We start from the raw sequence: 19,553 nt of genomic DNA, 5'->3' as shown, positions 1-19,553 counted from the left end.
GTGCTGAATCGCAGAAAGTGCTCTGGTCTTTGGCCAGCCAAATGGTCCGGGGCTGAAGTGGTTAAAAATGTGCTAAAATCACAATATGCAATTAAAAAAACACAAAAAAAAACACATTATGACGTTTTTTAAGAGCACTGGCGTGAGCGGGCCATTACTCTACCCAACGGATAATAAAGAACATATCTAACAAGACTAAGCTATCATATTGATGTGATATATCATCCTCACCTGATAAATATAAAAATGCTGCATCCCGAGGGCTGTATAGGACAACTCTTTTTCTTCCTGTTACCTGAATAAGTAAATTATCCATCACCTAAAAACAGAAGAGTCTTCTGTCACTGCAAGAACAGAAATAAAACGAACTGGCATACTACAATAAAACTTCCCCTTCTTTGTTGTATACATTAAGATTGCATCAGGCAGATCATCTGACCTTAACCACAGGTAACTGCAGGATGTGCGGATGCATGAGAACAGTAATGGACAGCTCCTGTCAGCCTGTCATTGTTCTTGCCAGAGGAATCTGCTGTTCAGCCCTGTGTGCACGTGTGAATGAGTCCTTATGGCGTAACATAATTATATCTATAGAAAGAACATACATCATAGTGTGTCCAGAGCTGCAGCCCCGGAGAGCTGATTCGGAAGACACTGGAGAAGAACTGATCCTTTTCAAAAAATTCAGGAATCTTGATATCTGCTGCCAGCTCTGGAAATTGTTTGTTGATGTCTGCAATATCCTGTGCAAAGCAATAATATAATACAACATTAGTAAATAGAACCATTATAAACCTAGAGTGCTAAACGGGTCCATAATCTGAATGTTACCTGGCATGATGTGGGTATATCCAGACGTCAAGTGCTCTATTATACAATTCTCAAACAACCTCTGTAGTCAATATTTGCACCCCCTTTTGCCCCCTTGCCTTCCTATTGCCCACAAAATATAAAGGACTGTCTCACTGAATTCAGCAGACACCTGCTCTATGGGCATGGGTTAGCTTACAGGGTATGGTGAGCCCAAGGGTTTACTTTAAAGAGTTAACGTTTCTAAATTTCTAAAAATAAATAAACGAATAAATGCACTTTTGTTGCAGTTAAAAACAAAAATGTGCTACTATTTTTTTTTTTAAAGAGCCTGGAAAGCATTGTACCAGCAACCAGCGGATTGCTGATGCCATGCAGAACTCGCCCATGTGGGCAGAGTTCCACACTGCTGCGCTGTTTTCAAAAATTGACAGCTAGTACAAGGAGAGAGAGCAGCGGCTGCAGCAGTAGGGACATGTTATATGCTCCCAAAGGTGAACTTATCCTTTAAAGTTTGTGCACCTTACACCTGCCAAAATGAAATGCACTGTTCTGTCCTCTACCTAGAAAACCTCCATACGGTTATATTACTTTTCGCCAGGACACATTCATGCACATTTTCTGTGGCCATATACACATAGATCCTTTTTCATTCAGCCTCCCAGGAAGGTATCTGCTAATCTGATCACCCTTACTCTAGGTTCATTTCTTGTTAATTTCTTGTACAAAGTGTTTTATTGGACATAAAGATTAACAGAATAATACAAAAAGATAACACACACATAAAAAAAAGGAAATAGAAGGAACAGTGTTGGACACATCCTGTATACAAATCCCCATATACTCTAGGTTAAAGCAGAGTTCCACCCTAAAGTGGAACTTTTGCTCATCGGAACCCTCCCCCCCTCCGGTGTCACAGTTGGCACCTTTCAGGGGGGAGGGAGGTGCAGATACTTGTCTAAGCCCTTGTACACACGGTCGGACATTCCGACAACAAAATCCGTCGGATTTTGTTCGATGGATTTTGTCCGAAACTGGTGTTGCATACACACGGTCGGACAAAGTTGGCGGAAAATTACATAATTTAGTTGCGACGGGACTACGTTCAGGCTAGTAGCCAATAGCTTTGGTCTAGGAATTTGATCTGAGCATGCGTGGCACTTTGTCCGATCAGAATTCTCCACAAATGATCGGATCATGTTGTTGGAAAATTTTTATATCCAGCTCTCAAACTTTGTTGGTCGGACATTCCGACGGAAAAAGTCTGATGAAGCCCACACACGGTCGGATTATCCAACAACACCGTCCGATCGGACATTTCTGTCGGAATGTCCGACTGTGTGTACAAGGGCTAAGACAGGTATTTGCACCCACTTCCGGGCATAGACTCCCACGGGAGTCTATGCTTCTTCCTGTCCCGCTGCGCTGTCTGCTGGGATACACACGGGTCCCAGAGACAGCGCGACTCGCGTATGCGTAGTAGGGAACCGGGAAGTGAAGCCGCAACACTTCACTTCCTGATTCCCTCACCGAGAATGGGGGCGGCAACAGCCGAGAGCCGAGCGATCGATCGGCCTCGGCTGCTGACATCGCAGGGTCCTGGGACAGGTGAGTGTCCATTTATTAAAAGTCAGCAGCTGTAGTATTTATAGCTGCTGGCATTTAATATTTTTTTTCTCCAGTGGACTCCCTCTTTAATTTCTAGTACATTATGGTATAAATGCACTGTTTACATGTGCATATGATTTTATTATTTATTATTATTTTGTAATCGATTTACTATTTTCACAACGAAAACATACAAAAGTACCCCAATTCTGTTACAGTTCATATCATTTCCTTTCCATTTCATGCTTACTTTTTACCTTACGAGGGTCTTCACCTAAAGATCGGAGATAGTATTTTTCATCCTAGTAGAAAAAAAAAACTTTTCAAAAGATAAAAAGGAGCCTGGATAATGCATACGTGTTTTTCTATAGACTAGCCAGAGGACATAGGGGTTTATGTACTGAAGACAAGTGCACATGGAAGTTCCGAGGGGGACGTGCAAGGAAAATAAAAAACACAGCATTTTTGCTTGCACATGATTGGATGATAAAATCAGCAGGGCTTCCCCTTGTTTCAGAGCTTCCCCTTGTTTCAGAGCTTCCCCTCAGATCTACAGCGACTGTACTTCCAAGTGCACTGCAAGTTTACTTGTAGTGCACAGTGGATTTGCCTTTAGCAAATCAACCACATTGACACAACGCCCCCCAAAATTCCATGTATAACTCAGACTGCAAACTAGGATGGCACACATAGATAATAAATCTGGGCTCTTCTTAATATCATAGATACCTCAACTGAGTAATTTCTTTGTAAAACAGCATTGCAAATTGGAGAACCACATTAAAAAAAAAAAAACAAAAAAAAAAAAAAAAAGGGACCTAAATAGATTTACAAAATTAGATGCAAAGAAATGTCATGACCTGGGTGCAAAATTTCATAATTTCTGCAAACCCCCAATATTATTTGCAGTTTGGACTGTTGTCATCAACTGCCACTAATAAGTGGCCAAATATGCATACAAATTGTCTCCCTGGCTGTACTACAGAACACCTCCCCTTCCATATTCCAGCAGGGAGAATTCAGGCAGGGATGATAACACTGCTGGAGATTTCAGTGCAGCAGAGGCAGTGTTTTCAACTCACTGATTTTTTGACAGGAACATCAGATGTTTTTCTGCATTCGCTGCATTTTTGAAAAGACATAACATGGGGGAGGATGTACTGCAGTGATATAAGGAATATACACCAATCAGTCATAACGTGATGATCACTGACAGGTTAAGTGAATAACATTGATTATCTTGTTACAATTGCATCTAAATGTCAGTGGGATATATTAGGCAGCAAAGAAATATGTTGTCCATGAAGTTGAGGTGTTGAAAGCAGGAAAAAATGATCGTGGCAGTTTGTTGTGTATGAGGCTATGTAGCCGCAGATCGGTCAGGGTGGCCTTGATGGCCCATGTCTACTGACAAAAACACTTACATGGGCATGTGAACATCAGAACTGGACGATGGAACAATGGAAGAAGGTGGCCTAGTATGAAGATTAATGTTTTATTTTATATCATAGTAACCGATGTGCACACATCCGACCATTTATAAGGAAGAGATAGCAGCAGGATGCAGTATGTGAAGAAGGCAAGCTGAGGGAGGTGGTGTGATTCTTTGGGCAATGTTCTGCTATGGAAACCTTGGATCCTGCCATTCATCTGAATTAGAGCTGCACGATTCTGGCTAAAATGAGAATCACAATATTTTTTGCTTGGAATAAAGATCACAATTCTCTCATGATTCTTGTGGCTTAACATCATCTTTGACATTATATTAAAAAATTGGGCTAACTTTACTGTTTTAGTTTTCACAAAAAATTGCGTTTGAAAGAAGGCATTTAGAGGCATAATTGTTTACAAACATGTACATAATAAACCTTAGTAGAATAGAGGGGCTGGCAGTAATCTTTATTTGACTTTACAACCACTTTAATGCTGAAGATGAAAGACACATTGTGCTTTTTTTCTTTAAACCTTCGGAAGTACAAAACTGGCGGCAACCAATGGGACCTAGGTACACCCATCTACTGTCTGGAGAAATCTGGCCAGAAGTGGTCTTCATGGAAGAAGTGCAGCCAAAGAAAAAGAAAAATTAAACAAGGCTAAGCGACTCAACTAGCAGGAGACAGTTTGTTTATTAAAGGGCTAGAGGTAAGAGTGAAGTATGGTGAAGGTTCCTTGCAAGTTCGAGGCTGTATTTCTGCAAATGGAGTTGGAGATTTGGTAAGATCAATGGTGTCCTCAATGCTGAGAAATACAGGCAGATACTTATCCATCATGCCATACCATCAGGGGGGCGTATGATTGGCCCCAAATTTATTCTGCAGCAGAACAATGACCCCAAACATACAGCCAATGTCATTAAAGTGGTTGTAAACTCTCCCCCACAACTTTGTCCCATGTAAATCAGCATAAAAAAACCCAATGAACACTGCTTGTAGATATCTCCTTACTTGCTTAGTATTGTTGTAATCCTTTTTGTTCTTTAGAATGACGTCACTGAGCATGCCCAGATCTCCCCTGATTTATGGCAAACTCTGTGTACTTTGTCTATCTACTATCAGGACTTCCTACGGCACACAACACTGAAATCCCAGGAGACTGCAGAATCATTCAGCGCTTTCTCCTACACCCCATGTGACCATGTGACATCACATGCAGTGTAAAGGGTATCGGACAGCATTACTGCAGTCTTATCAGCTGAAGCTGATAAGACTGACAAAGGAAAACACTAGATAATAGGCACAAGTAAATACTATGAAATAAAACAAGTCAGCTATGAACAGGGAAGCGGGGTTGCCATAGAAATGTTATATTAAGAAGGAGGCTTGCTTAACAGTACAGGAAGTGCTCAATGTAAGGGGCGGAAATACACTCAAATGTGGACTCAGAAAGCAATACTTAAGATGGCGCTGCCTTACCCCTGGAAACAAGTTTTTTAAAGTTTCTTTAAACAGTAAGTAATATGCGATTTGGGCTGGATTACAGTGGTTATAGTTTGATAATTACATACTATAATGGACTAAAGGAAAAGAAGCATCAGAGTGGGAGAGTTTACTTCCTCTTTAAGAAGGACCTTCAGCATAAAGAACAACACAGAGTCCTGGAAGTGATATTTTGGTCTCCACAGAGCCCTAATCTCAACATTATTGGGTCAATCTGGAATTACAAAATGAGACAAAAGGATATGAGGCAGTCTACATCCACAGAAGATCTGCGGTTAGTTCTCCAAGATGTTTGGAACAACCTACCTGCTGAGTTCCTTCAAAACTGTGAGCAAGGGTACCTAGAAGAATTAATGCTGTTCTGAAGGCAAAGGGTGTCCACACCAACTATTGATTTAATTTGGTTCATTGTTAAAAATAAACAATTAACACTTCTATTTCTAAAAGCATTCTTACTTTTTGGCATTTTTTCACACCTGCCCAAAACTTTTGCACAGTAGTGTATATATATATATATATATATATATATATATATATATATATATTACACACAGTGACTTGCGAAAGTATTCGGCCCCCTTGAACTTTTCAACCTTTTGCCACATTTCAGGCTTCAAACATAAAGATATAAAATTTTAATTTTTTGTGAAGAATCACCAACAAGTGGGACACAATTGTGAAGTGGAACGAAATCTATTGGATATTTTAAACTTTTTTAGCAAATAAAAAACTTAAAAGTGGTGCGTGCAAAATTATTCGGCCCCTTTACTTTCAGTGCAGCAAACTCACTCCAGAAGTTCAGCGAGGATCTCTGAATGATTCAATGTTGTCCTAAATGACTGATGGTGATAAATAGAATCCACCTGTGTGTAATCAAGTCTCTGTATAAATGCACCTGCTCTGTGATAGTCTCAGGGTTCTGTTGAAAGCGCAGAGAGCATCATGAAGACCAAGGAACACACCAGGCAGGTCCGTAATACTGTTGTGGAGAAGTTTAAAGCCGGATTTGGATACAAAAAGATTTCCCAAGCTTTGGCATCCCAAGGAGCACTGTGCAAGCGATCATTTTGAAATGGAAGGAGTATCAGACCACTGCAAATCTACCAAGACCTGGCCGTCCCTCTAAACTTTCAGCTCAGACAAGGAGAAGACTGATTAGAGATGCAGCCAAGAGGCCCATGATCACTCTGGATGAACTGCAGAGAACTACAGCTGAGGTGGGAGAGTCTGTCCATAGGACAACAATCAGTCGTACACTGCACAAATCTGGCCTTTATGGAAGAGTGGCAAGAAGAAAGCCATTTCTCAAAGATATCCATAAAAAGTCTCGTCTAAAGTTTGCCACAAGCCACCTGGGAGACACACCAAACATGTGGAAGAAGGTCCTCTGGTCAGATGAAACCAAAATCGAACTTTTTGCCCACAATGCAAAACGATATGTTTGGCGTAAAAGCAACACAGCTCATCACCCTCAACACACCATCCCCACTGTCAAACATGGTGGTGGCAGCATCATGGTTTGGGCCTGCTTTTCTTCAGCAGGGACAGGGAAGATGGTTAAAATTGAGGGGAAGATGGATGCAGCCAAATACAGGACCATTCTGGATGAAAACCTGTTGGAGTCTGCAAAAGACCTGAAACTGGGACAGAGATTTATCTTCCAACAAGACAATGATCCCAAACACAGAAAAATCTACAAAGGAATGGTTCACAAATAAACGTATCCAGGTGTTAGAATGGCCAAGTCAAAGTCCAGACCTAAATCCAATCGAGAATCTGTGGAAAGAGTTGAAAACTGCTGTTCACAAACGCTCTCCATCCAACCTCACTGAGCTCGAGCTGTTTTGCAAGGAAGAATGGGCAAGAATTTCAGTCTCTCGATGTGCAAAACTGATAGAGACATACCCCAAGCGACTTGCAGCTGTAATTGCAGCAAAAGGTGGCTCTACAAAGTATTAACGCAAGGGGGCCGAATAATTTTGCACGCCCCACTTTTCATTTTTTTATTAGTTAAAAAAGTTTCAAAAATCCAATAGATTTCGTTCCACTTCACAATTGTGTCCCACTTGTTGGTGATTCTTCACAAAAAATAAAAATGTTATATCTTTATGTTTGAAGCCTGAAATGTGGCAAAAGGTTGAAAAGTTCAAGGGGGCTGAATACTTTCGCAAGGCACTGTATATATTAGTATAAATAATATATATAAAACTGCTAGACATACAGGACATTTTAAGGGAAAGAGGGTTTTTCTTTAGGCATGCTCCAAGTATGACAAGGGCCCACTGAGGTCCAAAGCAAACAGTAGCGGTTGGTGCAACTAATTTATATGGACAATAATAAAGCTATTTTAACTTTCTAAATACAAATTCCTAATGTGGTTCTTTGTCAACAGTTTTAACAGTGGAAATTTTGAAATAGCTTTCCAGTTTCCCTGCTAATAATTGCAACTCACTGCATTAGTGTGATGATCCGTGGGAGAAATGCTTCTTATGTTTATGGTCAGTGGGAAGAACCCCCCTCTTACAAATAACTACAAAGAGCCTTTACGACAATGGGAACTTATGTGAGATGTAGGAATTGCTCCTTATTCAAGGAATACCTAGCAGCCTCTGGAAGAACCCCAGGGTTCCGAAGAACCCCAGCTGAGAAAGACTGAGATCCTTAATGTGCCATTAAGGATGTAATGACTGGGCAGTGGTTTGAGGAGGTGCTTGATCTACTTGTAAGGAAAGTCCTCTACAAAGCTACTTCTTCTAATTAGAAGGGAGACCCTGCAAGTTCGCCACTGTAGATTACACTTACCTCAGAGATAAAGAAGTCTGTGTGCTTGTCCTCAGCTGCTCTATGTACAAAAACATCAAATGGAAGTGACCTGAAATTAAAAAAAAATAAGAAAAGAGAATTAAGAACAACTATAACTCAAAAGGCTGCTTGTATTTTATTTTTGTTGTGTATTTTGAAAAGACTGTAAAGTTTTATGGTTCCTCACCTATATAAAAAATTCTTCTTAATAAAGTCCAGCTGTGGTAGCTCAGACACATGGATCTTTACTTCACGTCCTCCTCCCTTCCTGCTCATATAATCCAAGGTCCATTTTGATTTGCACACTCCCAGGTCCAAGTCTTGTAACACAGCTGGCTTCCTCTAGAAAGCAAACACCAATAATGTTAGTTAGGTCTAAAGCTGGACATAGATATAAACATAAACAATTTCAGGCGATTGCAACCAGCCTTGTATCCCAACATGTCACCAACCACCAACCATTTCAATGGCTATCGAAAAATGATCAGTACTGTTGGTGGTAAGAGTATTTTGCTTTTTTTTTTTTGTTCTAAGTATATGTAAACCTAATGACTACATTAGATATAAGTTTAAAGTGAATTTGACAGTCAATGGACAGTAACCTCTTCTGCTCCCTCCGCCCGGCAGCTCTTTGACTGGGTTTTAATGCCAGGACGTGGGACAGAATTCCGATTACGCAATCACTGTGATTGGCTGTGAAATAATTGGGAGCCCATACTTCTTGCTCCTGTTCAATAGGGGCAGTAGTGGTCTGTGATAGCTCAGTCACTGTTCTGGGGACACGCTCTCAGCACAGAAACTGCCATGAACGTATATGTGCGAAGTGTGGGCATTAAGGCCCACTCTCTGTGCCTCTGCACAAATGTGTCATGTGGTCAGCAAGAGTTTAAGCTTTGTATATATTAAAAACAAGTTTTAGGACAAATCTCTAGCTGCTTTTTTTGTGAAGGTATTCATTATCAAAACTGCTCATAACAAAGGGGTTGATTTACTAAAGGCAAATAGGCTGTTCACTTTGCAAGAGAATTTTTTCTTAGCTTAGTAAATGATGTAAGGCTCTCTTTCACCCAATCATATGCAAGCAAAATAATTTTTTTTTTCATTTTACTTGGATGTGATTGGATATTTTTTACAATGTGAATTCTTACCATATTCACTAAGCTAATCATACTTAGTCTTGTTCCCGATTCCTTGAGATGTAGCCAACTGATTTGATCATCTCTGATACCTGCATTTGGTATCCCTTATGCCGCGTACACACGGTCGAACTGTTTGACGTACTTAGTCCGTCATACAATCCGACGGACAATCCGGCGTACTTTCCACTGAACGGACTTGACCACACACGGATACACAAACAGTCCGATGAAAGCTTGCGCGATGACGTACAGCACGTACGACGGGACTAGAAATAGGAAGTCCAAGACACAGCAAAGCCCTGTAAATCCTTCCTGGGCATGCGCCATTCTTAGTCCGTCGGACTAGCATACTGACGACAGCTGAAGCCCACACACGAGCGGATTGTCCGCTGAAATGTGTTTCAACGGACTAAGTACGTCAAACAGTTCGACCGTGTGTACGCGGCTTTATGCTGACACCAATGCTAGGGGTTTTTATTTCTGCTGCTGACACAAATGCTAGGTATTAACGCTGGGGATTTTTATTGCAGATACTGGCATCAATGCTGGGGTTTATTATTGTGAAATTGTCACCAGTGCTGGGGGTTATTATTGCTGCTACTGACACCAATGCTAGGGGTTATTATTGCATAAATTGCACTGATGCTGGGGGTTATTAATATTACGGAACCTGCACAATACAATAACAGATGTACGCCTATTTACACAGCATCTTTCATGCCCATGTGGATGAGACTGAATGCTGCATGCACAATGCTGTTTGAACACACATGTGCAAGAAACCACATGCATTCCTTCCATATGCAGCATTATTGTGAAACTGACACTAATGCTGGAGGTTATTCCCGCTGTTACTGACAGCAATGCTGGGGCTTATTACTGCAGAAACTGACAAAATGATGGGGGTTATTATTACAGTAATTGACACCAATGCTGTTGGTTATTTTTGTGAAACTGGCACCAATGCAGGGGGTTATTGTTTTGTTCCATAAACGTTTTATTGAGTAAACAAGAAAATACAATGGAAAAGTTCCAAGTGCACAACAAAGATTGACAAGTAGGTACAAAATGTTGCATCATCACTTCCAGCAAGAAAGAATATACAGAACAAAAAAAAAGTGATCTATGTCATGTGATGTGGCTTAGATCTGGGAGTGCATACCTGAACAATACATATTGAAACAAACCTTTGGATAAAGGAATCAAAGTAAATATTACACAGAGAAGCAGACAGTTAAGTATCAAAGTTTCCCAAGATCCAAGAACGGCCAACGCAATCCCCCTTCTTTGTGTCCATATGCCCTCAACACCAAGAGAGCCAAAGGAAAAAGGGTGCAGGAAAGCCCGCCCCTGCACAGAAAATTTACAGTGAGGGGGCCTGTTGTCTGAACCCACCTTAAATGTGGAAAAGTAGGTGGGAAGAGAGTAATTCTAGAAATCAGAAGGGGTGGGGGGGGGAATAAAAAAGAAAAAGGGGGTGGGGGGGAGGGAAATAACACCATCTGCCACCCCGTCTATAACACCATCTGCCACCTACACAGAGTCAAATCCAGGGACACTACACCGACACTACACCCATGGTGTAGTTAGTAGACATCAAAAGAAAGGCCGCGTACACACGCGGGGACTGTTCGCTGAAACTTTGTTCGTCAAACAGTTGCCGCAACAGTCCGCTCAAAATTTGCATGAGCGGACTTGCCCACACACGGCACTTTTTGAGCGGACTGTTTCAGCGAACTGTTTGCCAAACAGTTCGCTCAACTTTTGAAATGAACGGACTCGCCCACGTAAGGCGGAGGCAAGTCCGCCCATTTCGAGCGCGTGTACAGGTAGGCGGGGCCCGCGAAGGAGACGTTGCGGGCACCGCCGCCTGGAATGGACTTAAAGGGACACCCAACGCCGAAAAAAATCGGCGTGGGGGTTCCCCCAAAGTTCACAACAGACCCTTGTCCGAGCACGCTACCCGGCCGGCCAGGAAAGGGGGGGCGAGCGAGCGCGCCCCCCCCCCCCGAGCCGTACCAGGCCGCGTGCCCTCAACATGGGGGGTGCCTTGGGGAAGGGGGGGCCGCGCGGCCCCCCCACCCCAAAGAACCTTGTCCCCATGTTGATGAGGACAAGGGCCTCTTCCCGACAACCCTGGCCGTTGGTTGTCGGGGTCTGCGGGCGGGGGGCTTATCGGAATCCGGGAGCCCCCTTTAAGAAGGGGGCCCCCGGATACCGGCCCCCCACCCTATGTGAATGAGTATGGGGTACAATGTACCCCTACCCATTCACCTGTGAAAAAAAGTACAAAAAAAAACACAACACAGGGTTAAAATATTTTATTGCACAGCTCCGGGGGTCTTCCGTCTTCGGGGGTCTTCTCCGGACTCCTCCGCTATCTTCTTGTAGCTCTTTTGCTAGCGGAGGAGTCCGGCTTTCTTCCTCCCCGCCGCCGGCCTCTTCTTCCGACTTCGGGGGTCTTGTCCCCCTCTTCGGTTCTTCTGCCGGGCCACCGCGCCTTCTTGTAGCTCTTTTAGAGGCGGTGGCCCGGTCTTCTGTCGCCGCTGTCGCCGTCGCCGCCTTTCGTTCTTCTTCTTCTTCTTCTCCAGGAGATGTTGACACGTCGCTCTCTCCGGCTGGAATGCCAGAGCCGCGCTGTGCTGCCACTTATATAGTGCCAATGGGGCGGTGTCACATGGTATATGTCACATGGGTTGGTCACATGGGTTGATGTCACATGGGGACTATGACATCGTAAGGGGCGGGGTCACCATGTGACATCAACCCATGTGACCAACCCATGTGACATATACCATGTGACACCGCCCCATTGGCACTATATAAGTGGCAGCGCAGGGCGGCTCTGGCATTCCGGCCGGAGAGAGCGTCGTGTCAACATCTCCTGGAGAAGAAGAAGAAGAACAACAAGAAGAAGAAGAACGGAAGGCGGCGACGGCGACAGCGGCGACAGAAGACCGGGCCACCGCCTGCAAAAGAGCTACAAGAAGGCGCGGTGGCCCGGCAGAAGAACCGAAGAGGGGGACAAGACCCCCGAAGTCGGGAGAAGAGGCCGGCGGCGGGGAGGAAGAAAGCCGGACTCCTCCGCTAGCAAAAGAGCTACACGAAGATAGCGGAGGAGTCCGGCGAGAAGACCCCCGAAGACGGAAGACCCCCGGAGCTGTGCAATAAAATATTTTTTCTCGTGTGTTGTGTTTTTTTTTGGGTACTTTTATTTTACAGGTGACATTGTACCCCATACTCATTCACATAGGGTGGGGGGCCGGTATCCGGGGGCCCCCTTATTAAAGGGGGCTCCCGGATTCCGAAAAGCCCCCCGCCCGCAGACCCCGACAACCAACGGCCAGGGTTGTCGGGAAGAGGCCCTTGTCCTCATCAACATGGGGACAAGGTGCTTTGGGGTGGGGGGGCCGCGCGGCCCCCCCTTCCCCAAGGCACCCCCCCATGTTGAGGGCACGCGGCCTGGTACGGCTCAGGAGGGGGGGCGCGCTCGCTCGCCCCCCTTTCCTGGCCGGCCGGGTAGCGTGCTCGGACAAGGGTCTGTTGTGGACTTTGGGGGGACCCCCACGCCGATTTTTTTCGGCGTTGGGGTTCCCCTTTAAGTCCATTCCAGGCGGCGGAGCCCGCGACGTCTCCGTCGCGGGCCCCGCCTACCTTCACACGCGCTCGAAATGAGCAGACTTTCCTCCGAGCGGGAACAGTTTGCTCATTTCGAAAGTAGCCTACACACGGGCGGACTGTTCGCTCAAACAAAGTTTCAGCGGACAGTTTTTCGGAATTTCCGAAAGACTTTGTCCGTCAAACTGTCCGCTGAAACTGTCCGCTGAAAGCCCACACACGGGCGGACTGTCCGCTGAAACACTGTTCAGCGGACAAAGTTGAGCGAACAGTCCGCCCGTGTGTACGCGGCCAAAGAAGAAACTCTAATAGGAATTCAGGGGCCCTGCCAGGGTTCAGGCATAATCCCGCAAGAGCGCTTGGTATGACAGAGAACCTTAAAAAAAGGTCCAAGATGACCAAGTGTGAGAGAATTTAGAAATATTGGGGCTTATTTACGAAAGGCAAATCCACTTTGCATTGCAAGTGCATTTGAAAGTGCACTGCAAGTGCACTTGGAAGTGCAGTCGCTCTAAATCTAAGGGTTGGTCTGAAATGAGTGGAAGCTCTGCTGATTTCATCATCCAATCATGTGCAAGCTAAAATGCTGTTTTTTATTTTCCTTGCATGCCCCCCTCGGTTCTACAGTGAGTTTTATTCCAAGTGCACTTGCAGCGCAAAGTGGATTTTCCTTTAGTAAATAACCCCCATTGTCTTGTGATGTGTGGATCAGCTCCTCCATTTCTGCTATGCGGGTAATACATTGAAGCCATTCCTTCATGGAAGGAGGACAAATTGACTTCCAGGGTTCTGGAATGCAAAGCCTAGCAGCAGTAGTCATATGCATAATGCTGGGGGTTACTATTGCTGCTACTGAAACAAATGTGGGGGGGGTTATTATTGCATAAATGGCACTGATGTTGGGGTGTTATTACCACTTGAACTGTGATCTATGCTAGGGATTTTTGCTGTGTGAACTAGCACCAATGCTAGGAGTCATTATTGAAGAAACTTGCACTGATGCTGGAGGTTATTATTGCTGCTTCTGACAAGATGGGGGTTATTACTGCAACAAACGGCATCAATGCTGGGGGTTATTATTTCAGAAACTTGCACTGATGCTGGGGAGTTATTATTGCTGCTACTGACACCAATGCAGGGGGTTATTAATGCGTAAACTGGCACTGATGTTGGGGGTTATTATTATTGAAATTGCCATTAATGCTGGGGGTTAATATTGCATAAACTGGTTTTTTTTGCAGAAATTGGCACTGATGCTGGGGGTTTTCATGTAAACAAAACTGTTTTGCATAAACTTTGGGGGGGGGGGGGATGCAGTTGGTCATTGGTGTCCAGGACAAAAATGGCATTCTTGTCCAGGCACTGCGACAATTATAAGTGGCTGAGGTATTGCCTGTCCCACAGACAGTCACACGTATACATGTCCCTTGTATATGTGCAGCTGCTGCGGAGGGGGGAATGCCTTGGCGGTTTATGGTTGGCTGTGTGTAGTGACAGCTTCCTTGTGGGATAGCTCGGGCAGGTTTGGACTAGGATCTGAGCTTGCCTGAGATCATCTCTATTAGGGAACACATTTTCTTTAGAGGTACCTTACATGGAAATGTGGCTTCCACATATATTTGCAAATGTATGTAGATGAAACCTCTGTTTTTAAAGCGGGGTTCCAACCTTAAGTGGAACCTCCGCTGATCGGATCCCTCCCCCCCTCCGGTGTCACAATTGGCACCTTTCAGGGGGGAGGGGGGTGGAGATACCTGTCAAAAACAGGTATTTACACCCACTTCCGGGCATAGACTCCCGTGGGAGTCTATGCCATTTCCTGTCCTGCCGCGCTGTCTGCTGGGACACACACGGGTCCCAGTGACAGCGCGGAGAATTCCTATTGCGCTGTGCGACTCGCGCATGCGCAGTAGGGAACCGGGAAGTGAAGCCGATTCGCTTCACTTCCTGATTCCCTCACCTAGAATGGTGGCGGCAGCAGCCGAGGGCCGAGCGATGGAACCCGGGACAGGTGAGTGTCCATTTATTAAAAGTCAGCAGCTGTAGTATTTATAACTGCTGGCTTTTAATATTATTTTTTTTGGTGGAATCCCTCTTTAAGTAGTAAAATCAGTTTAATTGTTGGCTAGCTTAAAAGTGTGTCAGGGATCTTCTGTAAGCTTTTCTAACCTTCCTAATCAAAGCTCCCCTTGTGGCCTGCCATCCCAGACATAGGATTGTGCACCAATCTAGCCAAAACATCTGGATCAGGTTTTCTTTACACTTACCAAGGGGTAAATTTCCTGCAGAAATCTATTTTTATCTATGCCTCTATACCTTGGCAAAGGGATTTTTGTTGGTTTGAACTCCATAACAGCCATCTGAAAAACAGAAAATAAAGTAAATTCGCTCATGTTTTCAGTAGGGATAAGTAAAGTGTATGTCAAGCCAAAGGCTTTAGTTTTAGAGTTGGGAAAGATTAAAGCCCATGACTGTTTTTTGCTACTATCTGGGTCCCTGTTAGAAAGATTCTCTTACTTTCCCAATGAAAAACATTTTACCAGACATGAAAAGGAAGAAAATCTGCAACAGGGACAGAAATACAATTCTGACGGGTTCTACGCTTCCCTTACGCTACTAAAAAGTGGACTTGTATGGATGGACTGCTGTGTTACTTAAGGCTTCATTCACATGGGTGGTCTGAGTTTTACAACAACAAAAAAATCAGAAATTTGCTGCCAGCAAGATCCTGTGTTTAAGTTGTTCAAATTTCATACATATGTATCATTTGTGTAAAGTTTACATGCATACAAGCATACAGCATTAATTCAGCTAACTGGTTTCTAGGACACAGGCAGCCACTGGCACCTAGTGTGCTTTGTTGCTAGGATGGAGGTGGCCATTTAGGGCTGACATGTAAAAAAAATAAGTGTGCACTCTACACACACTATTGCTACAGTGCCTTGAAAAAGTATTCATACACCTTGAAATTTTCCACATTTTGTCATGTTACAACCAAAGACATAAATGTATTTTATTGGCATTTTATGTAATAGACCAACACAAAGTGGCACATAATTGGGAACTGGAAGGAAAATGATAAATGCCTTTCACATTTTTTTACAAATAAATATGTGAAAAGTGTGGTGTGTATTTGTATTCGCTAATAAAGCTGTGATGTTCCTGGCGCTCTATTCAACCAGGCGGCGGAGGCGGCTCTCCTCTCTCTTTCGCTGCACAGGAGGCATCACTGGCTGCACAGGAAGCATCACTGGCTGCACAGGAGGCATCACTGGCTGCACTGGGGGCATCACTGGCTGCACTGGGGGCATCACTGGCTGCACTGGGGGCATCACTGGCTGCACTGGGGGCATCACTGGCTGCACTGGGGGCATCACTGGCTGCACTGGGGGCATCACTGCCTGCACAGGGGGCATCACTGGCTGCACTGGGGGCAACATTGGCTGCATTAGGGGAAACACTGGCTGCACTTATCTCTTTTATCATGTCGCCAGTCTCTGACCACCTCCTGTACCATGTCGCCAGTGTCTGACCACCTCCTGTACCATGTCGCCAGTCTCTGACCACCTCCTGTACCATGTCGCCAGTCTCTGACCACCTCCTGTACCATGTCGCCAGTCTCTGACCATCTCCTGTACCATGTCGCCAGTCTCTGACCATCTCCTGTACCATGTTGCCAGTCTCTGACCATCTCCTGTACCATGTTGCCAGTCTCTGACCATCTCCTGTATAAAAATATTTTTTAAAAACAGCCATTTTCGGTATCGGTCAGTTTCGGTATAGGTTTCGGTTTTCAGCCTAGTGTATTTTTCATTTTCGGTATCGGTTTCGGCACCAAAAAACCCATTCGGTGCACCCCTAGTCAACACTATACCTATCAACAGATTTCCCTTCACCTCTTTTGCTGGTGACAACCCAACTTTCTATTTCAAAGATAATGGTCAACACATCAAATTGTGAGGGTGACAGAGACGGCAATAAAACTTGACAAGAACAGATTTGGCTATACTGACACATTAACCGCTTCCCGACCGGCGCACGCCGATGTACGTTGGCAGAATGGCACGGGCAGGCATATTGGCGTTCAGGTACGTCCAATCTTTAATGCCGCCCTGCCATCGTGAGCGCGCCGCCGGCGGAACGCTCGCGTGCCGGTCAGGACCCCCGTGAGTCCGGTCGCGGGTCCCGCGGATTCGATCGCCACGGGCATACCCGTGATCGTCTCACGGGGCGGCTGAACAGAGAAATGCCGTTGTAAACAGCATTTCCCCGTTCTGCCTAGCAACTAGTGACGCTGATCTCTGCTCCATGTGATTGGAGCAGAGATCAGTGTTCGCTAAATGAAAGCCCAGCCCCCCACAGTTAGTAACACACCCCTAGGAACACAACCCCTACACTGCCACCCACTGGCTAACTCCTTCACTGCCAGTGTCATTTACACAGGAATCATGATTGCTGTATAAATGACAATGGTCCCAAAAATGTGTCAAAAATGTCCGATGTGTCCGCCATAATGTCATAGTCACAATAAAAATCGCTGATCACCACCATTACTAGTAAAAAAAAAAAAAATTTATAAAAATGCCATAAAACTATCCCCTATTTTGTAAACGCTATAACTTTTGCGCAAACCAATCAATTACCAAAAATATGTAGAAGAATACGTATCGGCCTAAACTGAGGGAAAAAAATGTTTTTTTATATATTTTGGGGGGATATTTATTATAACAAAAAGTAAAAAATAATGATTTTTTTCAAATTTTTTTTATTTTTGTTTATAGCGCAAAAAATAAAAACTGCAGGGGTGATCAAATACCACCAAAAGAAAGCTCTGTTTGTGGGAAAAAAAGCACGTCAATTTTGTGTGGGAGCCATGTCGCATGACTGCGTAATTGTCAGTTAAAGCGACGCAGTGCCGAATCGCAAAAAGTGGTCTGGTCTTTGACCAGCAAAATGGTCCGGGGCTGAAGTGGTTAAAGGGTTAGCTCACCTTTTCAAATTAAAGTAGAGGCGAGCTAAAACTTTACACCCTCCCCAACCCTTCGGACCCTGCTGTACTTACCTCCGTAAGTGATGAACTGTAGGGTTTCAGGGATTTTAAACGCTGAAGGACCAGTTGTACTGTGGTAATGTGGCTGCTTTCCATGGATCGCCGTCATTGTACATTGGCTCGTACATGGCGATTTGTGGTGGCGTGCGTGTCCCCCCACTGGCCAGCTGAGGTGTCAATCAGTGGGTGGGGCAGACTCGATGTCCACCGGCCACCCTGCAGTGACAGAACATAGATCTGCCTGTGTGAACAAGGCAAATCTCTGTTCTGACAGGGAGATCACACAGATCCTGTCTTTCTGCTATGCAGGCAGACAGATCTGTGTGTTTCTCCAGGCAGACAGATCTGTGTGTTTCCCCAGTCACACAGTCCGCCATACAGTTAGTAAACACACTGAGGGAACATTTTTAGCACTGATCACGGTAAAAATTTCACTGGTTGCCAAAATAAGTGTCAAAAATGTCAGTTAGGTGTCCGATCTGTCCGCCGCAATGTTGGAGTCCTGCTTAAAAACAGTAATCGCTGCCATTACTAGTAAAAAATAGATAAATAATAAAAATGCCATAAAAATATCCCTTATTTTGTAGACGTGATAACTTTTGCGCAAACCAATCAATATACGCTTATTGTGTTTTTTTTTCCCACCAACAATATGTAGAATAATACATATTGGCCTAAACTGATGAAGATTTTTTTTTGGGGGGGGGGGGGGGGGCGGATATTTATTATAGTAAAAAATATTGTTTTTTTTTCAAAATTGTCACCCTTTTTTTTGTTTATAGCGCAAAAAATAAAAACCGCAGAGATGGTCAAAAGGAATATACATTTTGTTTGGGTACAGCGTCGCAAAACTGCAGTCCTTAAGTGGTTAAATCCCTGCTTTTCTTCCACTTTGTGTAGGGCTTATGGGAAGGATCCAAGTGATTCTGATTGGTTAGCACTGGCACAGGACTGCTTTGACCAGTTGGAATTGCTCTCATCTGTCCTGTCCTGGAAGACCTACAGAAAGAAGGGGATTTCAGAAAGATGACATGAGAAAGTTGTGACTGGGTGGCCAGAGAAGGGAAGAGGCTTCATGGGACCAGCTGCATAAAGGGGAGGAAGCCTGGGAGAGCAATGAATAAGGTCATTCCCCAGACACAAGCAGCAGTTAATGGGGAGGAGGACTACTGCAAGGTGAAATGTTTCTTCATCTCCTGAGTTCAGCTGTAAGTAATAAAAAGCCTGTCTACAAGCACTGCCCTGCATGGTTCGTGACACCACTGCTCTCCTCTCTGCAGCATGAGTTACCTTCCAAAGTGTGTCCCCACACCACACTTCCTGCTCACAGCCCCGCCCACACTGCCATGCATAGCCCCGCCCACACTGCCATGCATAGCCCCGCCCCTCTCCCAGCCTGTGTTACCTGTGCTGTTAGGGCCGTGATTGGCTGACCGCCATTCCGTGTGTAGAAGAAGAGCTTTCTAGTAATACAGGATAGTGGGTTTGGATACCAGCTATGGAATTGTGCCCATCACTTGCATTGTATGGAATGGAATTTTGAGCCTCGTACTCTGAATTTCCTGAATGGGTCCCAAGTAGTAAGCGGGC

General features: G+C 44.6%; 1 protein-coding gene across 3 annotated transcripts in view; it reads right to left on the bottom strand.

Moving 5' to 3' along the window:
• TYW5 (tRNA-yW synthesizing protein 5) overlaps positions 1–19,497 on the bottom strand; it is a 28,348-nt gene extending 8,851 nt beyond the window's left edge. Inside the window, exons 1-7 of one of the 3 annotated variants that reach the window (XM_077448649.1) lie at positions 19,369–19,497; positions 15,181–15,273; positions 8,344–8,498; positions 8,157–8,226; positions 2,676–2,720; positions 606–743; positions 232–319 (exon numbers count right to left, since the gene is read on the bottom strand). In XM_077448649.1, coding sequence (XP_077304775.1) covers positions 232–319; positions 606–743; positions 2,676–2,720; positions 8,157–8,226; positions 8,344–8,498; positions 15,181–15,273 — 589 coding nt within the window. In that variant the 5' untranslated portion in view covers positions 19,369–19,497. Of the gene's footprint in view, positions 1–231; positions 320–605; positions 744–2,675; positions 2,721–8,156; positions 8,227–8,343; positions 8,499–15,180; positions 15,274–17,975; positions 18,273–19,253; positions 19,295–19,368 lie in introns of those variants that run through there. The other 2 variants (XM_077448648.1, XM_077448647.1) reach the window with 2 other exon arrangements.
• Positions 19,498–19,553: the final 56 nt, after the last annotated feature.

The sequence above is a fragment of the Lithobates pipiens genome, unplaced genomic scaffold, assembly GCF_037356315.1.
Source record: "Lithobates pipiens isolate NorthernLeopardFrog02 unplaced genomic scaffold, aLitPip1_a1.2 Scaffold_22, whole genome shotgun sequence".
Taxonomy (NCBI): domain Eukaryota; kingdom Metazoa; phylum Chordata; class Amphibia; order Anura; family Ranidae; genus Lithobates; species Lithobates pipiens.
Note: the sequence above shows the minus strand (reverse complement) of the source record. Positions and strands in the feature narration are given on the sequence as shown.